General features: G+C 33.9%; 1 protein-coding gene, 1 long non-coding RNA gene and 1 other non-coding gene across 3 annotated transcripts; 2 read left to right on the plus strand and 1 right to left on the minus strand.

The window, feature by feature from the left end:
- Positions 1 to 320: 320 nt before the first annotated feature.
- LOC148574862 (uncharacterized) lies at positions 321 to 1,674 on the plus strand. The gene is given in 3 exon segments (XM_088505973.1): positions 321 to 908; positions 997 to 1,100; positions 1,374 to 1,674. Coding segments are annotated over 3 exon segments (993 nt in total).
- A 1,660-nt stretch (positions 1,675 to 3,334) lies between these two features.
- Positions 3,335 to 6,086, plus strand: LOC110268898 (uncharacterized). Its single transcript, XR_015905288.1, has 4 exons — positions 3,335 to 3,769; positions 4,453 to 4,537; positions 4,621 to 4,784; positions 4,884 to 6,086. It is a non-coding gene; the product is annotated as an uncharacterized LOC110268898 (long non-coding RNA).
- Positions 6,087 to 16,111: 10,025 nt separating this feature from the next.
- Positions 16,112 to 16,219, minus strand: LOC148574863 (small nucleolar RNA R71). Its single transcript, XR_015906604.1, has one exon. It is a non-coding gene; the product is annotated as a small nucleolar RNA R71 (small nucleolar RNA).
- Positions 16,220 to 16,430: the final 211 nt, after the last annotated feature.

Genomic DNA, 16,430 nt, shown 5'->3' on the forward strand with positions numbered 1-16,430 from the left:
CGTATGGATATACATGAATATATATGCCACGTTTGGCTTCCTTTGTTTTAATTTCCTTAAGGCTTCGGCAAAGGTATAATAATAATAATAATAATAATATAATTTTTGTCTTATCAAATTATTATTTTTTTGATAAATAATTCAGATTTAATAGAATAAGTAATAATTAAATTAAACTTCAATAATCATAAAATTCTATTTAATTATTTTTGTTAAAAATAATTTTTTTAAAAATTACATCTCAATATAATATTTTAACTCATAAATAACTAGTTATTCAATTTTCAAAAATTTTGAATCTTATATTTTGCCATTTGAAAATGTTATTTTCTCCAATATTCTTCACTGTTAAGGTGCATCTAACAGTCCATCTTGTTGAGAAAGCAAAATTTGGGAGGCTAGTGCATTATCGATACATATACCCCGTCGAAAGGTACAATAATGCTTTCTCTTTTTAAAGTAAAAATCATTTGATGAAATTGTAGACAATTCATCCATGTAAAAAATTGGGACACTTAAAGTCTTTTGTACGAAATAAAGCACATCCAAAAGGTTCTGTTGCTGAGGTTTATTTAGTTGAAGGGTCTCCTACTTTTTATTCTCGGTATATTGATGACATGGAGACTAGATTTAATGGGCCTAGTCGTCTTTGTTATGATCCCCCTTATGAAATATTTTCAGTCTTTCCCAAATTAGGTACTCCACATGGAGGTTATTCAAACTTCAATTTAACTAAAATAGAGAAGTTGCAGGCTCATCGTTATGTAATTTTCAATCACGAAGGTGTGAAACCATATATCAACGCCTTTAGAGACCATATTAGGAGAACTTCAAAGGGAAGAAGATCCTCACTTGCAGAGATAGAAAAGAAAGTTAATAAAGACTTTGTTAATTGGTTTCAAGCATTGGTAAGTAAAAATTCATACTTTATAAAGTATACATTGTATATTAGTCAACTAAATAATCTTGACTGATACTTTTTGTTTTACTTCATAGAGTGTGAATCCATATAATTCATACGAAATGTCAACTGATATAAAGTTTCTTGCACGAGGCCCAATGATGAACACAAGGGGTTTTTCTGTTTATGACATCAATGGGTATAGATTTTAAACTTTGACTAGAGAATTTGGTCTTAAGACACAAAATAGTGGAGTATTCTTAGTCTCTAACACACCCTACATTGCAAGTATTGCTGATAGAAATATAAGACAAGCAAATTTTCCATATTATGGCAAGTTAGAAGATATAATTAAACTTAACTACCATGGACGATTTGCTGTTTTTCTTTTTAAATGCAAATGAGCTGACACAACTAGTGACATAGGCTATAAAAAAGACCATTAGAATTTCAATTATATCAATTTTGATAGATTAATTCACACGGGTGAGCGTGAGGAACATGAACCTTATATTGAAGCATCTCAAGCACAAATGGTATATTATGTTGATGATACGGTAAATAAAGGGTGGAGTATTGCTGTGTATATCAAACCAAGGGATACATATAATATGGGTCAAGGAAATGAAGATGTAGTGTACGAAAATGAGCTGTCTCAAGAGCAAGAACTTGACCCCAATAATGAGTACATCCAATTAACTACCAATTTATTAGACAACAATGCTATTGAAGATAATGTAGCTACTAACTTGATAAGAGATATGTTTGGATGAAAATTTGTACAAAATTTTACCAAAAATAATATTTTAAGCTTTTTATTTATTATGTGCTTGACATTTTACCAAAGGTTGATAATGTTATTAATTAATAGTATTTATTTATTAGAGCATATTTCATATAGAAAGACAACCAGTAATAATAATAGCAGAGGTAAAGCTTTGTATTGAAGTTCGAATTGTTACCAGAGGTATTGTTTTCACTATTACCCTTTTTAATGCTCCTTTTCAATCTTAATTTCGATTCATTATTATGCTTCCATAATTTATTATACACGATCGGTTTGAATGAGCTATGGGCTTTGATTTGTTGTTGTTGTTGAGCTTTTTTTGTGTGCTGTATGCATTTGTGTGTATAGAAAGAAAATAATGTTTGATTGGTGCTTTTTTTCCTGTGTGGTTTTGGTAGGTTTTGCAATGGTGAACTGCCTAGTGATATTAATGTTTCCATTGAGGGCGTTACTTTCCATTTTCATAAGGTATACTATGAATGGCTTCCTTTAATAATTGTTATTCCTTCTACTACTTTGTGCTTTGAGCTCCAGTATGAGGTGTTCAATGTGCTGCTTCTATGCAATTAATTGCTTAGATGCTATTGGTTTAGAATTTTATTTTGATAAATGAGAGTTTAGCACCCCCTCTGTAATTAAAAATATAATAAGACTCATTGATACTTGCTACTCATACATGTATGAGTTATTCCAAGGTTCACCAGAAGCATTCTCTGCTTCAGTTCATGAATATAAAATAACCCCTAAAGGTCTTCCGGATTGCATTCATATTTTTATTTTGAGACTTTTATGTAATTATATGATATTGAAATATTGAAGTTGTTGTTTTATTTTATTTAAAAAAAACAGTAATAGTTACGTAGAATATTACCATATGCAATTATATTTGGAACTATTGACATTGAGAATTTTTTATCTATAGAGTTATGTCTTATATTGAGGAATTGTGTTATAAAAGATTTAGTTTTTAAATTTTGATATTAAAAAATAAATCTTTAATTTGAGAATATATAAATGAGTTGAGATTAATAAATAATTTAAAATAAAAAATAAATAAATAATTACAGAGTTTGTGGAGGTTTGAAAATCTTAAAAAATAGTTAATTTTTGTTAAATTAAAAAATTAATTTGTGGAGGTTTTAAACTGCCACAAAAGTAATTAAAATCGTCACAAATGTCCAATATAAAACCTCCATTAAACACACAAAACCCGCCACTGAATAGATTGTGGAGGTTTTTAAAAACTCCCGCAAAAGACCTCGTGGCACCTCAAATTTTAGGAGTTTTAGAAACTCCCACAAACTATTTGGTGGGATTATAAACCTCCACAAAAAAAAAAAAAAAACTGTCAAAAATAAACAAAAATCTTGTAGTGATGTGGCTCTCAAAATCATTGTTTTAGTCATTGATGTGTGTCCCTATTCATGTTGTTATCCTTCTAATGGTATCGGGATGTTGCATTTCTATGACCGATGGATAAAAGTTTTTGCTTTGCCTATACTTTTGACAATCTCAATGCTAAACACTCTCCAAACTTATGCATAAACTTGCTATCCTATGTTCTGATTGGTTGAGGGGGAGGTCCAAGGATCACCAAAACGACTAAACCATGTGATGAACTTCAATTAACTTTTTATTATAACATTTTCGAAATTTCTAAATTTTGCGCTCTATTGATGTAATTCAAAATTAGTTTTTTTGCTCTTCTATTTATAGCAGTTCGTGAGAACCTAATGTGCAGAGTTAAGAGACAATTTTTTTTTTTAAAAAAGATCCAAAGCGTTGCCATGGCTAATGTTGCGAATGGTGCAACCTAGGGAGCTGATCAAGTGGTACCACGAAACAACATAACCATCTTTACGAGCATTCTTTGCGAGCCTCAAGTGTACCCAATGAGGAATTTCATCGTGCAGGGATATGGCAAGTCAGTCAACACAAAACCTCACAAGTATAAATTAAGTTTCTATGTGAAGACATCTGTTTCTATCCTTTCCCATGAACATTTCCATTCACTCCATTCCGATTTGCAAAGTACCAAGATATAGAAGCAATAGCTATGCTGAATCAAAATTATCTAATTGGTAAGTGTCGACAGAAGTAACATTTATGCAAATTGTTCCTGTATTTGTTTTCTAAAGTTCTCTTATTCTTCTATCTTTTATTAGAATGCATCGGTCATGTGGTAGTGAAAGAAGAATCCAAAGACTTGGTAACCAAAACCAGGCAAAAGACTAAACGGATGGTGGTTTATTTGGAGGATTTAGAGTTCGTATATTTGACACTTTTTTTAATGAAATAATGAACTTGGTTGTGTTATACTTAGTAAATGGTCCAGTGGCTAGTGTTTGTGCTTATTCAGGTTATGTTGTGTATTTGTTTACGCGAAATAAGATGAAGTGTACATTGTTTGAAAATTTTGTTGATAAAGATATTGCATTTCTAGCTAGGGCAGATTGCGAGCCAGTGGTCCTGGTGGCCTAGCTTTTCAAACCAAATTTGTACTTGAATGATGTTAACATCTAGAGTAGCTTTGATCTTTCTCGACTATATTGCAATGCTAATTTTTCTGAGGTTGTTAGTTTCCAAAATAGGTATGATAAGGTGGCATACGGTTATGTCAAAGTGTACAGTCGTTTCCCTTCCAAGTGGGCATGTTATCATAGGATTATCGTTATAAGTAACAAGATGTTTTGAATTCTTTTTTGTTATCAAGTTTAATGTTGCAAGTGGATCTAGCCTCACAAAAAATTAATGTTTTTGACAGTCAATCGCAACCATCTGTTAGTGATGAGATATCATGGGGTACCATTTCAGTAAAGACCAAAGAAGAGGTCCTAAACCTGGAGCAAGTTAGTCCCACATTGGTCTTATCCGTTTTGGCTTTCTCTTAGTTTCATGGATTTAATAATTGTGTGATAATTTTATTTATTAGGAAACTTCTTGCTAAGTAGTTGGTGTGATAGTTCCTCAGAGGTGGGTCTTAAGGACTGGTTCTATGTTTTGTGCAACACCTGTCCTAGGAAAGTGCAATCGAGCAAGGACAAATATTGGTGTGAACATTGTAAGAAAGTGGAGTTTAATGGTGCTTTCAAATATGTGGGTGGCATGCTTCATCGTTTATTGGTTTTCTTATTCTTTTTAAAGAACATTATCCTAACATGCTTTCCTTTTTTGTTTCATACGGAACATTTACAGATATCGCCTCAATTTGATCCTAACCGATGGAACTGGCTGTATTAAGGTCATACTGTGGAACTCAAAAGCGAAGGCTATAGTTGGAAAAACAACAAGTAAAATAAAAGAAGCCAGTGTAAGTGTTTGGAATGGATAATATAAGTGTGTATCCTGCTGTGGTCATGAAAATTTTCTCATCGACTTAAGTTAGTATTCTTGATTTAGAGGAAACAAATCAGGGCAGTTGCTATGCGAAGGCTCTTAACGCCATCATTGAAAATAAGTTTTTATTTAAGCTATCTGTGACCTCCAGAAATATTAGATCTGTTGATCAAGCCTACAACGTTGTTAAGCTTAGGGATGATGAGTCTTTAATAGACCTCTATGGGATGCAATCTTTGTCTATTGACAATGGGGTATGCTATCATCATTTTACTCAATTTATTTGTCAATGACTAGTTTCTTTGGATGTTGCCTGCAATCTTTTGGATGATGACTCTTTTCAAGAGGGGAGCAGAGTGTATCCACTCTTTTAGGTGGAAGTTGCAATCTTGAGACTTACTCTGAAAGGAATGTTTTAGGCAATGTGTCTCTATCGAAGGTTAGTATTATTCAAGACATTCAAAATTGTTAAATTTAGTGAACATTTTTGGTAAGGTATTTTCTAAATAAAAAGCATATTCGTCAATTAACCCAAGACTCTACAACTGAGAGCTTTTGCAAAACTGGCAATGCAACTCCGACCAAACCTACTGGACCTGCGGTTGTCGGAAATTCAGCCATTGTTGGGGTGGGTAGCCCAGAAGGGCAAGGTTCAAGCAAAAAAATATTTAGGAAAGGTTCTGGGAAGTGGAAGATGGAGTGAAGATGTTATTGGCCATTGATGTAATAATTTAAGTCGAAATTGGTGCATCAAAAGTAGTGTTATTATATGCCATATTGTTCTAGGTTCGTTATGTAGTTTGAAGTTTCTTTAGATGAACTCAATGTGTAGTGTTCCGTGGTCCAGATCATCTTCACAAAAGGAACAAATATGTGTGGGATATGTATATATGAAATGGAAACTTTGTTTGGACTTAAAAGAGAATTTGCTGTCAACAATTATATATGGTAATTTGTTTAGGCTACTTATTACATAGCTCTTAATATAACACGAAGATTTGTGTATGAAAATTAGCTGAAATTAGGGAGACTTTGTAACATCCTGTATTTTTTAAAATTTAAATATTAATAAATTATGGTTTATCTTATTAAGTTTGAACTTTATATTTTTAGAAACTATTTTATTGAAAGTATTAAGTTGATTTTAAATCAATTAAGATTCTTACGTAATTTTATTTGAATATTTTGCATAATAGGAATTAGAATTTGGTAATGGAATAATTACACGATTTAATTTAAGTAATTTCTATTATGAATAATTTAAATAATTTCTATTATGAATAAGTTATGATTTACTAATTTGAGCTCTTTATTCTTAGAAACTAATTTATTAAAGATAATTAAATTGACTTTATGAATACTTTGAGATTAAGTCAATTAATATTTTTATACAATTTTTATTGTAATTGGTTATTTTGTATAATTGATATTGAAGTTCTCGTGACGACAAAATAATGAGAGGTTATACAATTCAATTTAGGTAATTGATATTTTCAGTTTAAACTGTACCCTATAAAATGTGATCAGCATATTTATTTTATAATTTAAATTAAAAATAATTATTTGAATTCATTAGTATGTTGATAAATGAAATTACACACGTTTCTAAAGTAATTTTACAATATTATATTTAAATCCTAAGTAACTCTTTTATCTCGAATATTTTGTAAAATTCTTATATTACTCGTGTATATTTTACTATAACCCTAGTCCTATGTTTCTTAATTTATATATGTTATTATCTAACTGATGAGCAGATATTTTATACGCTTTTTGGCAACACTTTCATATAGTTTTTAGTAGTTTTTGTTTAGTTTTTATTGAGTTTTTATAGGTTTTAGTGTTAAAATTACATTTTTTTATTCTACTATGAGTTTTTGTGTTTTGGACAATTTCATGTATTTTCTGGCTGAAATTGAGAAGTTAGAGCAGAAGTCTGATTCAGAGACAGAGAAAGCACTGCAGATGCTGTCTAGATCTGACCTGCCTGCATTCAGAAGAGATTTTCTAGAGCTATAGAAGTCCAAATGGAGCGCTCCCAATGGCTATGGAAAGCTGACTTCCAGAGCTTTCCAACAATATATAATAATTTATACTTTACTTCGGATTAGAAGGCCCAAAACTGGCGTCCAACGCCAGCTTTCTGCCTTCTTCCAGGCGTCCAGCGCCCAAAGAGCAAAGCCCAGCATCCAAAGGCCCAGAGAGGACCTCCTAGCTGGCATTCCATGCCCAAGGAATCTCATAGCACGTGGATCTCATTAAAGCTCAGCCCAAACACTCACCAGGTGGGCCTCAGAAGTAGATTTTAGCACTAAATAGACTGTTTTACCCTTACTAGTCATTAATTTAGTATTTAAGGGATTTAATTCATGTTATTCAAACATCTTTTACAACCATTCAGCCCTATTTTTGTTTTCACCATTGTATTTTACTTTCAGTATGAGTTTCTAAACCTCCTAGGTTGAGGGGAGGAACATTGTTGAGTCCTATGAATTAATAAAAGTATTACTGTTTCTCTTCGATTTGTGTTTGATTAATTCTAAGATGTATATTCGTTCTTCATCACTATGAATGCGTTGAACTGGACTAAGGTTATCACATTCTACATGGGTTCAGAGTGCGTCTTTCATCGGACAATGATGAACCACCAGCTTGAATATACGTCTCTCAGACGGCTATTCCACGACTTCGTTGGGGATTTCTCGAGACATCAGTTCAGCCAATTTCCGGGGAGATTAGGGTCTCTGTGGTAGAGACTAGAATCTATAGATGCAGCATTCTCTGATACAGAAGATCCGACCTTGTCTGTGGCATTTTGAGTAGGATCATTAAGGAGAATAAATTGTACGAGCTTCACCCTCAATCAGAATGGATCCGTACTAAACCTGGGGTTCAGATCTGGAGGAGTATTGGCAGCTGCTCAAACTAGTGTCAATCACATACAGCCTGCCATTCAAGAAATTACTCACAAGTAAAGGAAACAGTACTACCGGAATTAATTCAGAAAGACTAAGCAACTCCAATCCTTCACTTCATTCTTATCCCTCTTTTAACAGTTTACAGGACTTCTGAGTTCGAATTACCCTGTTTATTTATTCCCTGTACTTTTATGTAATTAAAAATAACATACCAACATCTCCTACTCTTTCATCTGCCTGACTAAGACCTACAGGATAACCATAGATTGCTTCAAGCCAACAATCCTCGTGGGATCGACCCTGACTCGCTCACGTATTACTTGGACGACCCAGTGCACTTGCTGGTATAGTTGTACGAAGGTGTGGAGATTCGTGCACCAAATTTTTGGCACCGTTGTCTGGAATTGTTGAGTTTGGACAAACTGCCAGATTGTCTTGCTCCCTAGATCAGGATTTTTCTTTAATTTTGTTAGCTTCTTGTTTTTTTTACTTTTATTCTTCTCTTTGAAATTTTCGAAAATTTGAAAAATCTTTTTCAAAAATATTTTTATTTTCTTTGTCTGATTCTTGTTCTTGGTTTGAATCCTGCATGTTCATGCTCTTCAATTCCAAAAATTTTTAAACTCTTTCAAAAACCTTTTTCATATAGTTTATTTTTGGCATCCTCTGAATTGTTTTCTTTGAGTCACAGTGTTAATGTTCTTGTTGAGTCTTACATTCTCTTTGAATCTTTCTTTCTAAAAATTTTCAAAAATAGTTTCTTTGTTTAATTCTTGTGTCAAGTCTTTAAGTTTGGTGTTTTCTTTTTATTTTTCTTGTGTTTTTTGAAAATTTTGTCTTGGTTTTCTAAAAATTTTAAGTTTAGTGTTGTTGTTGTATTGTTGTGTTCTTTGAGTCTTTAAATTTTGTTCTTGGTGTTCTTGTGAGTCTTTAAAGTGTTCTTGAGTCTTGTGTGTGACTTGATCTTAAAATTTTTAAGTTTGGTGTTCCCTTGCGTTTCCCTCCAAATTTTCAAAAATTTGGGTGCACTAGATCTAAAAATTTTAAGTCATAGTATCTTTTTTGTGTTTTTCTCTTTCATCATAAATTCAAAAATAAAAAATATCTTTTCTAACTATTTTCAACTTAATTTTCGAATTTTTTTCATTAAAATTCAGATTTCAATTTTAAAATTTTATCTTATCATATCTTAGTTGTCAAGTTTTCAAAAATCAAATTTTTCAAAATTTAAAAAGTCATATCTTTTTCAAAAATCTTATCTTTTTCAAAATCATATCATATCTTTTTCAAAATTCAAAAATATCATCTTATCTTTTTCAAATTTCAAATTTTTTAAAAAAATTAAATCTTTTTCAAAATCAATTTTCTAATCTTATCTTTTCGTTTCTTATCTTATCTTTTCTAACTTCTAATTTTTAAATCATATCATTTTCAAAATCAAATTTCAAAATCTTATCTTTTTCTAATTTCAAATTTTGATTTCAAAATCTTTTCTTATTTTATCTTCTATTTTTAAAAATTAAAAATCTTTCTTAATTAATATCTTATCTTCTCTCTCTTATTTTTTAAAACCTCCTAACTAAATTTTCCCTCTCAAAATTTCAAAAATATCTCCCTTCTTCTCTCTCTTCTTTGTCAAAACCACCTAACTAACTCTCTTCTCTTCTTAATTTTTGAAAATCTCTTCTTCTCTTCCCTCCTCTATTTTCAAAAATTTAACAATTAAAATTCAAATCTTTTTAAACTAACTTAACTTAATTTTTGAAAAAATTAATTAATTAATTAAATATAAAATACAAATATTTTAATTCTTATTTACTTTTTCTATTTATACCTCTTCTCTTCTCATCTCTATTCATTCAACTCTACTTCCTTCTCTATCTCTAACTCAACTTCTTTATTTGCTTTCCTTTCTTCTTCACATCTCACTTGGAGCTTCTTACCAATTGGCATAGAAAGCTCTCTTGTGATTTTCTTTCTTTATTCACTCTTATTTATTGTTTTCAAGGTATTTTTTTCTACTTATTTTATTTATTTTTATTTTTTATTTTCTTCTTCTTTATCTACTTCTGACTTTAAGGAGGAGCTTCTTGCCTATTGGAAGTCTCTTTCTTTTCTTTCTTTTTCTTGTCTTCTTGTTTATGACTAGAAACAGGGATAAAGAACCCCTTTTGACTCCTGATCTTGAACCTGGAAAGACTCTGAGGAGGCATTTACAACAAGCTAAAGCACAACACTCCAGAAGAGACCTTTCAGAAAACTTTGAACAAGAAAAGGGAGACATGGCCGAACCTGGAAGAAAGGCAAGAAAGGTGATTGGCGGCTTCAACCCTGATTTCTATGGAGAAAATATCAATGTACCTCCTATCGGAGCAAGAAGCTTTGAAATCAACCTACAACATATTACATTAGTGTTGCAGAAGTTCAAATTTCACGGACATACACAGGAAGACCCCAGTAAATTAATCAGTGACTTCCTGCAGTTCTGTGACACTACAGACCCCAATGGAGTGGACCCTGAACTCCACAAGCTAAAACTATTCCCATTTTCTCTGAAAGATCGAGCAAAGGATTAGTGGAATTTTACACCCAGGGGAAGTATGAATACTTGGGATCAGGTTATTAACAATTTCCTAAACAAGTTCTCTCCCTCACAGAGACAAGCAAAGCTAGTGACAGATATCTAAACCTTTAGACAGAAGGAGAGTGAGTCTCTCCGTGATGCTTAGGAGAGGTACAAGTTCATGTTCAGGAATTGCCCCCTCCATGTGTTGTCTGGATGGGGCAAGACGATCATCTTCTATGAAGCTATCTCTGAGATGGCCAGAGAGACAATAGATAACTTTGTAGGTGGTTCTCTAGACCTAATAGAGACACATGAAGAGGCAGATGAGCTTATTGAGATAGCTGCCAATAACCAACACTTATACTCCTGTGAGAAGACCCCAGTTAGGACAGAGTTCTAGACATGAAAACCTTAAAAGAAGGTGAGACAGTAGTCTTCACCAGGGAGGCCAAACCTCAGGAGCATGCTACTGAGGGACTTAAGGCAAGCAAGGACTAAGAGGATCCTGAGACTACCATTGAGACCCCCCTACAGAAGAGAAGGAACCTCAAGTTGATTCCTCTCTGGGCGTACAAGAGGAGTCTGTGATGATCACAAAGCTCCCTCTTGCAGAGATGAAAGAACCTCAAGAGCCACATTTCCTTGGCGTGCAGAAAGAACTAGCAGATGAGCAGTTAGCTCATTCCCCAGCAGCCCTTAAGGAACTGCAAGTTAATATCTCCTTTACAGAGGTATTTAAAAAGAAGGACCTAAGGAGAAATGAAATAGAGATACTTACTAAGAAGTACAGTATCCTAATTCAGCCTGAGCTGCCAAGGAAGATGCCAGATCCATGGAGCTTCCAGATTCTATGAATTACTGGAAAGATCATTTTTGACAAAGCCCTGTATGATCTTGGCTTAAGTTTAAATCTAATACCTTCCACTGAGGCAGAGGCCGAGTCTGGAGAGACTGTGAAGGCATTGAACGCCAGTGAGAAAGCCCTTACTGAGCGTTCAACGCCCATGATAGCAGCAAGCCTGGCGCTGAACGCCAGTGAGGAAGCCCTCACTGGGCGTTCAACGCCCATAAACTCAGGGAAGCTAGCGTTGAACGCTAGCAAGGACACCCCTGCTAGGCATCCAACACCCAAAATGCTAGAGGGACTAGTGTTGAATGCCAGTCAGGGTGGACAGCAAGGGCATTCAATACCCAATAAGCTGACAGAGCTGGCGTTGAACGCCAGTTAGAGCACACCCCTTGAGAGCTTAAAGCCCACTCAATAACCCTCTATCTCAGAACCAAAGGAAACCGTAAAGACCATTGAGGTTTCTTTTAATGCACTTCTGCAGTGTATGGGTTCTGATGACTACTCATCCTCAAGTGAGGATGAAGACACTAGGAAAGAGCAAGTTGCTCGGCACCTAGGAGCTCTCATGAAGTTGAATGCCAAACTATTTGGTACAAAGCCTTTGGAGGAAGAACCTCAATTGCTTTCCAAAGACCTCAATGCTTTGGTTCAGCAAGACCTACCTCAGAAGTTTCCAAACTCTAGATGCTTTCTAATTCCTTGCACCATAGGCACCATGACCTTTGAGAAGGCTCTGTGTGACCTAGGGTCAAGTATAGTAATGGAGAAGCTGGGAATCCAAAAGGGAACAAGGATTACCTTGCATAAGGACTAGATGGTATTCAAGGTCCTTGGCCCTCCATTACCCCCTCACAAGGGAGGCACTTGCATAAAGGATTCAACATCCAAGCCTTCTCCCTTGGATAGAACTAACTCAATCCCTCCTAAAACCAAAGGTAAGTTTGATGCTAGATGTACACTATCCACAAAGGAGGTAGGTGATGAGCGGATAATTTATACGCTTTTTGGCATTGTTTTTACATAGTTTTCAGTATAATTTAGTTAGTTTTTAGTATATTTTTATTAGTTTTTAATTAAAATTCACATTTCCGGACTTTACTATGAGTTTGTGTGTTTTTCTGTGATTTCAGGTATTTTCTGGCTGAAATTGAGGGACTTGAGCAAAAATCAGATTCAGAGGTTGAAGAAGGACGGCAGATGCTGTTGGATTCTGACCTCCCTGCACTCAAAGTGAATTTTCTGGAGCTACAGAACTCCCAATGGTGCGCTCTCAATTGCGTTGGAAAGTAGACATCCAGGACTTTCCAGAAATATATAATAGTCCATACTTTGATTAAAGATAGACGACGTAAACTGGCATTGAACGCCAGTCCCATGCTGCATTCTGGAGTGAAACGCCAGAAACAGGTTGCAAAGTGGAGTTAAACACCAGAAACAGGTTACAAACTGGCGTTCAACTCCAAGAAAGACCTCTACACGTGTAAAGCTCAATGTTCAGCCTAAACACACACCAAGTGGGCCCCGGAAGTGGATTTCTGCATCATTTACTCATTTCTATAAACCCTAGTAACTAGTTTAGTATAAATAGAACTTTTTACTATCTTTGTAAAAGAGATCTTTGATAAGTTTTATGCTATCTTAGACTTTCATGGGGGCTGGCCATTCGGCCATACCTGGACCATCATCACTTATGTATTTTCAAACGGTAGAGTTTTTACACACCATAGATTAAGGTGTGGAGCTCTGCTATTCCTCATGAATTAATACAAAGTACTACTGTTTTTCTATTCAATTCAAGCTTATTCCTTCTCTAAGATATCCATTCGCACCCAAGAAAATGATGAATGCAATGATTATGTGACGCTCATCATCATTCTCACTTATGAACGCGTGCCTGACAAACACTTCTGTTCTACATGCAAACAAGCTAGAATGAGTATCTCTTAGATATCTAATACAGAGGACCGAGTCCGAGATATTAGAATCTTCGTGGTATAAGTTAGAACCCATGGATGGCCATTCCTGAGATCCGAAAAGTCTAAACCTTGTCTGTGGTATTCCGAGTAGGATCTGGGAAGGGATGGCTGTGACGAGCTTCAAACTCGCGAGTGCTGGACGTAGTGACAGATGCAAAAGGATAGTAAATCCTATTCCAGTATGATCGAGAACCGACAGATGATTAACCATGCAGTGACAGCGCATTGGACCATTTTCACAGAGAGGATGGGATGTAGCCATTGACAACGGTGATGCTCTACATACAGCTTGCCATGGAAAGGAGTAGGAATGGTTGGATGAAGACAGCAGGAAAGCAGAGGTTCAGAGGAACAAAAGCATCTCTATACTCTTATTTGAAATTCTCACCAATGAATTACATAAGTATCTCTATCCTATTTTAATTATCTTTTAGTACACTATAATCTCTTAATACATTTGAATCCGCCTGACTGAGATTTACAAGGTGACCATAGCTTGTTTCAAGCCGACAATCTCCGTGGGATCGACCCTTACTCACGTAAGGTTTATTACTTGGACGACCCAGTGCACTTGCTGGTCAGTTGTGCGAAGTTGTGACAAAGAATTAAGATTATGAACGTGCGTATAAAGTTTTCAGCGCCGTTACCAAGGAATGGAACCGTCACGATTTCTGCGCACCACGTTTTTGGCGCCGTTGTCGGGGATTGTTCGAGTTTGGACAACTGACGGTTCATCTTGTTGCTCAGATTAGGTAATTTTATTTTAATTTTAAGCTTTCATTTCTTATTTTCAAAAAATACAAAAAAAAAATATTTCTTCTTTTTCGTTTTTCCTAATTAAATTTCGAAAAAAATATAAAAAAAAGATTAATAAAATCATAAAAACCAAAAATAATTTGATGTTTCTTGTTTGAGTCTAGAGTCAAGTTTTAAGTTTGGTGTCAATTGCATCTTTTTAATTTTCTAAAAAAAATTATTTTCGAAAATTTCATGCATTGCATTCTTCATGATCTTCAAGTTGTTCTTGGCCAGTCTTCTTGTTTGATCTTCATATTTTCTTGTTTTGTGTCTTTTCTTATTTTTCATATGCATTTTCAATTTGTTAATGTCTAAAGAATAAAAATTTTTAAGTTTGGTGTCTTGCATGTTTTCTTTTCTTGAAAATTTTTCAAAAATAAGTTCTTGGTGTTCATCTTGACATTCAAAGTGTTCTTGGTGTTCACCTTGACATTCATAGTGTTCTTGCATGCATCATATATTTTGATCCAAAATTTTTATGCATTGAGTCTTTGGGTTGTTTTTCTCTTTCTTCATTGAAAATTCAAAAATAAAAAAATATCTTTCTCTTATTTCACTCATAATTTTCGAAAATTTGATTTGATTTAGTCAAAAATTTTTAAAATTTAGTTATTTCTTATGAGTCAAATCAAATTTTCAATTTAAAAATCTTATCTTTTTCAAATCTTTTTCAAAAATCAAATCTTTTTCATTTTTCTTTCATAATTTTCGAAAATTCCAAACTGATTTTCAAAAATCTTTTCTTATTTTGTTTCATAATTTCAAATCAATGCTAACAATTAATGTGATTGATTCAAAAATATTAAGTTTGTTACTTGCCTAGTAAGAAAGGTTCAATCTTTAAACTCTAGAATCATATCTTTTTAGTTTCTTGTTAGTCAAGTAATCAACTTTAATTTTCAAAATCAAATCTTTTTAAATTTCTTTTTCAAATCTTTTTCAAATTAAGTTTCAATCACATCTTTTTCAAAATCAATTTCAAAATCTTTTCTAACTTCCTTTCTAACTTCTTACCTTTTTAAAATTGATTTTCAAATTTTTTTTAATCAATCCTATCTTTTTGTTTCAATCATATCTTTTTCAAAACTACCTAACTAATTCTCTCTCTAATTTTCGAAAATCCCTTCCCCCTTTTTCAAATTTCTTTTTTTTTATTAACTAATTGTTTTAATTTTTAATTTAATTTGATTTCAATTTTAATTTTCAAAATTTAACTTTAAATTTTATTTTTAATTTAATTAATTTTCGAAATTCCCTCTCTCTCATCTCCTTCTAATTATTTATTTATTTACTAACACTTCTCTTCATCTCAAAATTCGAACCCTCTCTTCCTCTTGGTGTTCGAATTTCTCTTCTTCTATTCTTCTATTCTTATACTCACATACAGAAATCTCTATACTGTGACATAGAGGATTCCATATTTTCTTTTCTGTTTTCTTCTTTTTCATATGAGCAGGAACAAGGATAAGAACATTCTTGTTGAAGCTGATCCTGAACCTGAAAGGACTCTGAAGAGGAAGCTAAGGGAAGCCAAAGCACAACTCTCTGGAGAAAATCTGACAGAAATTTTTGAAAAAGAAGAAAACATGGCCGAAAATAATAACAATGCAAGGAAGATGCTTAGTGACTTTACTGCACCTAATTCCAATTTACATGGAAGAAGCATCTCAATCCCTGCCATTGGAGTAAACAATTTTGAGCTTAAGCCTCAATTAGTTTCTCTGATGCAACAGAATTGCAAGTTTCATGGACTTCCATCTGAAGATCCCTTTCAGTTTTTAACTGAATTCTTGCAGATCTGTGACACTGTTAAGACCAATGGGGTTGATCCCGAGGTCTACAGGCTTATGCTTTTCCCATTTGCTGTAAGAGACAGAGGTAGAGTATGGTTGGACTCTCAACCTAAAGATAGCCTGAACTCTTGGGATAAGCTGGTCACGACTTTCTTAGCCAAGTTCTTTCCTCCTCAAAAGCTTAGCAAGCTTAGAGTGGATGTTCAGACCTTCAGACAAAAGGAAGGTGAATCCCTCTATGAAGCTTGGGAGAGATACAAGGAACTTACCAAAAAGTGTCCTTCTGACATGCTTTCAGAATGGACCATCCTAGATGTATTCTATGATGGTCTGTCTGAGCTATCAAAGATGTCACTGGACTATTCTGCAGGTGGATCCATTCACCTAAAGAAAACGCCTGCAGAAGCTCAAGAGCTCATTGACATGGTTGCAAATAACCAGTTCATGTACACTTCTGAAAGGAATCCTGTGAATACTGGGACGCCTATGAGGAAGGGAGTTCTTG

The sequence above is a fragment of the Arachis ipaensis genome, chromosome B2, assembly GCF_059453495.1.
Source record: "Arachis ipaensis isolate K30076 ecotype BB chromosome B2, ASM5945349v1, whole genome shotgun sequence".
Classification (NCBI taxonomy): domain Eukaryota; kingdom Viridiplantae; phylum Streptophyta; class Magnoliopsida; order Fabales; family Fabaceae; genus Arachis; species Arachis ipaensis.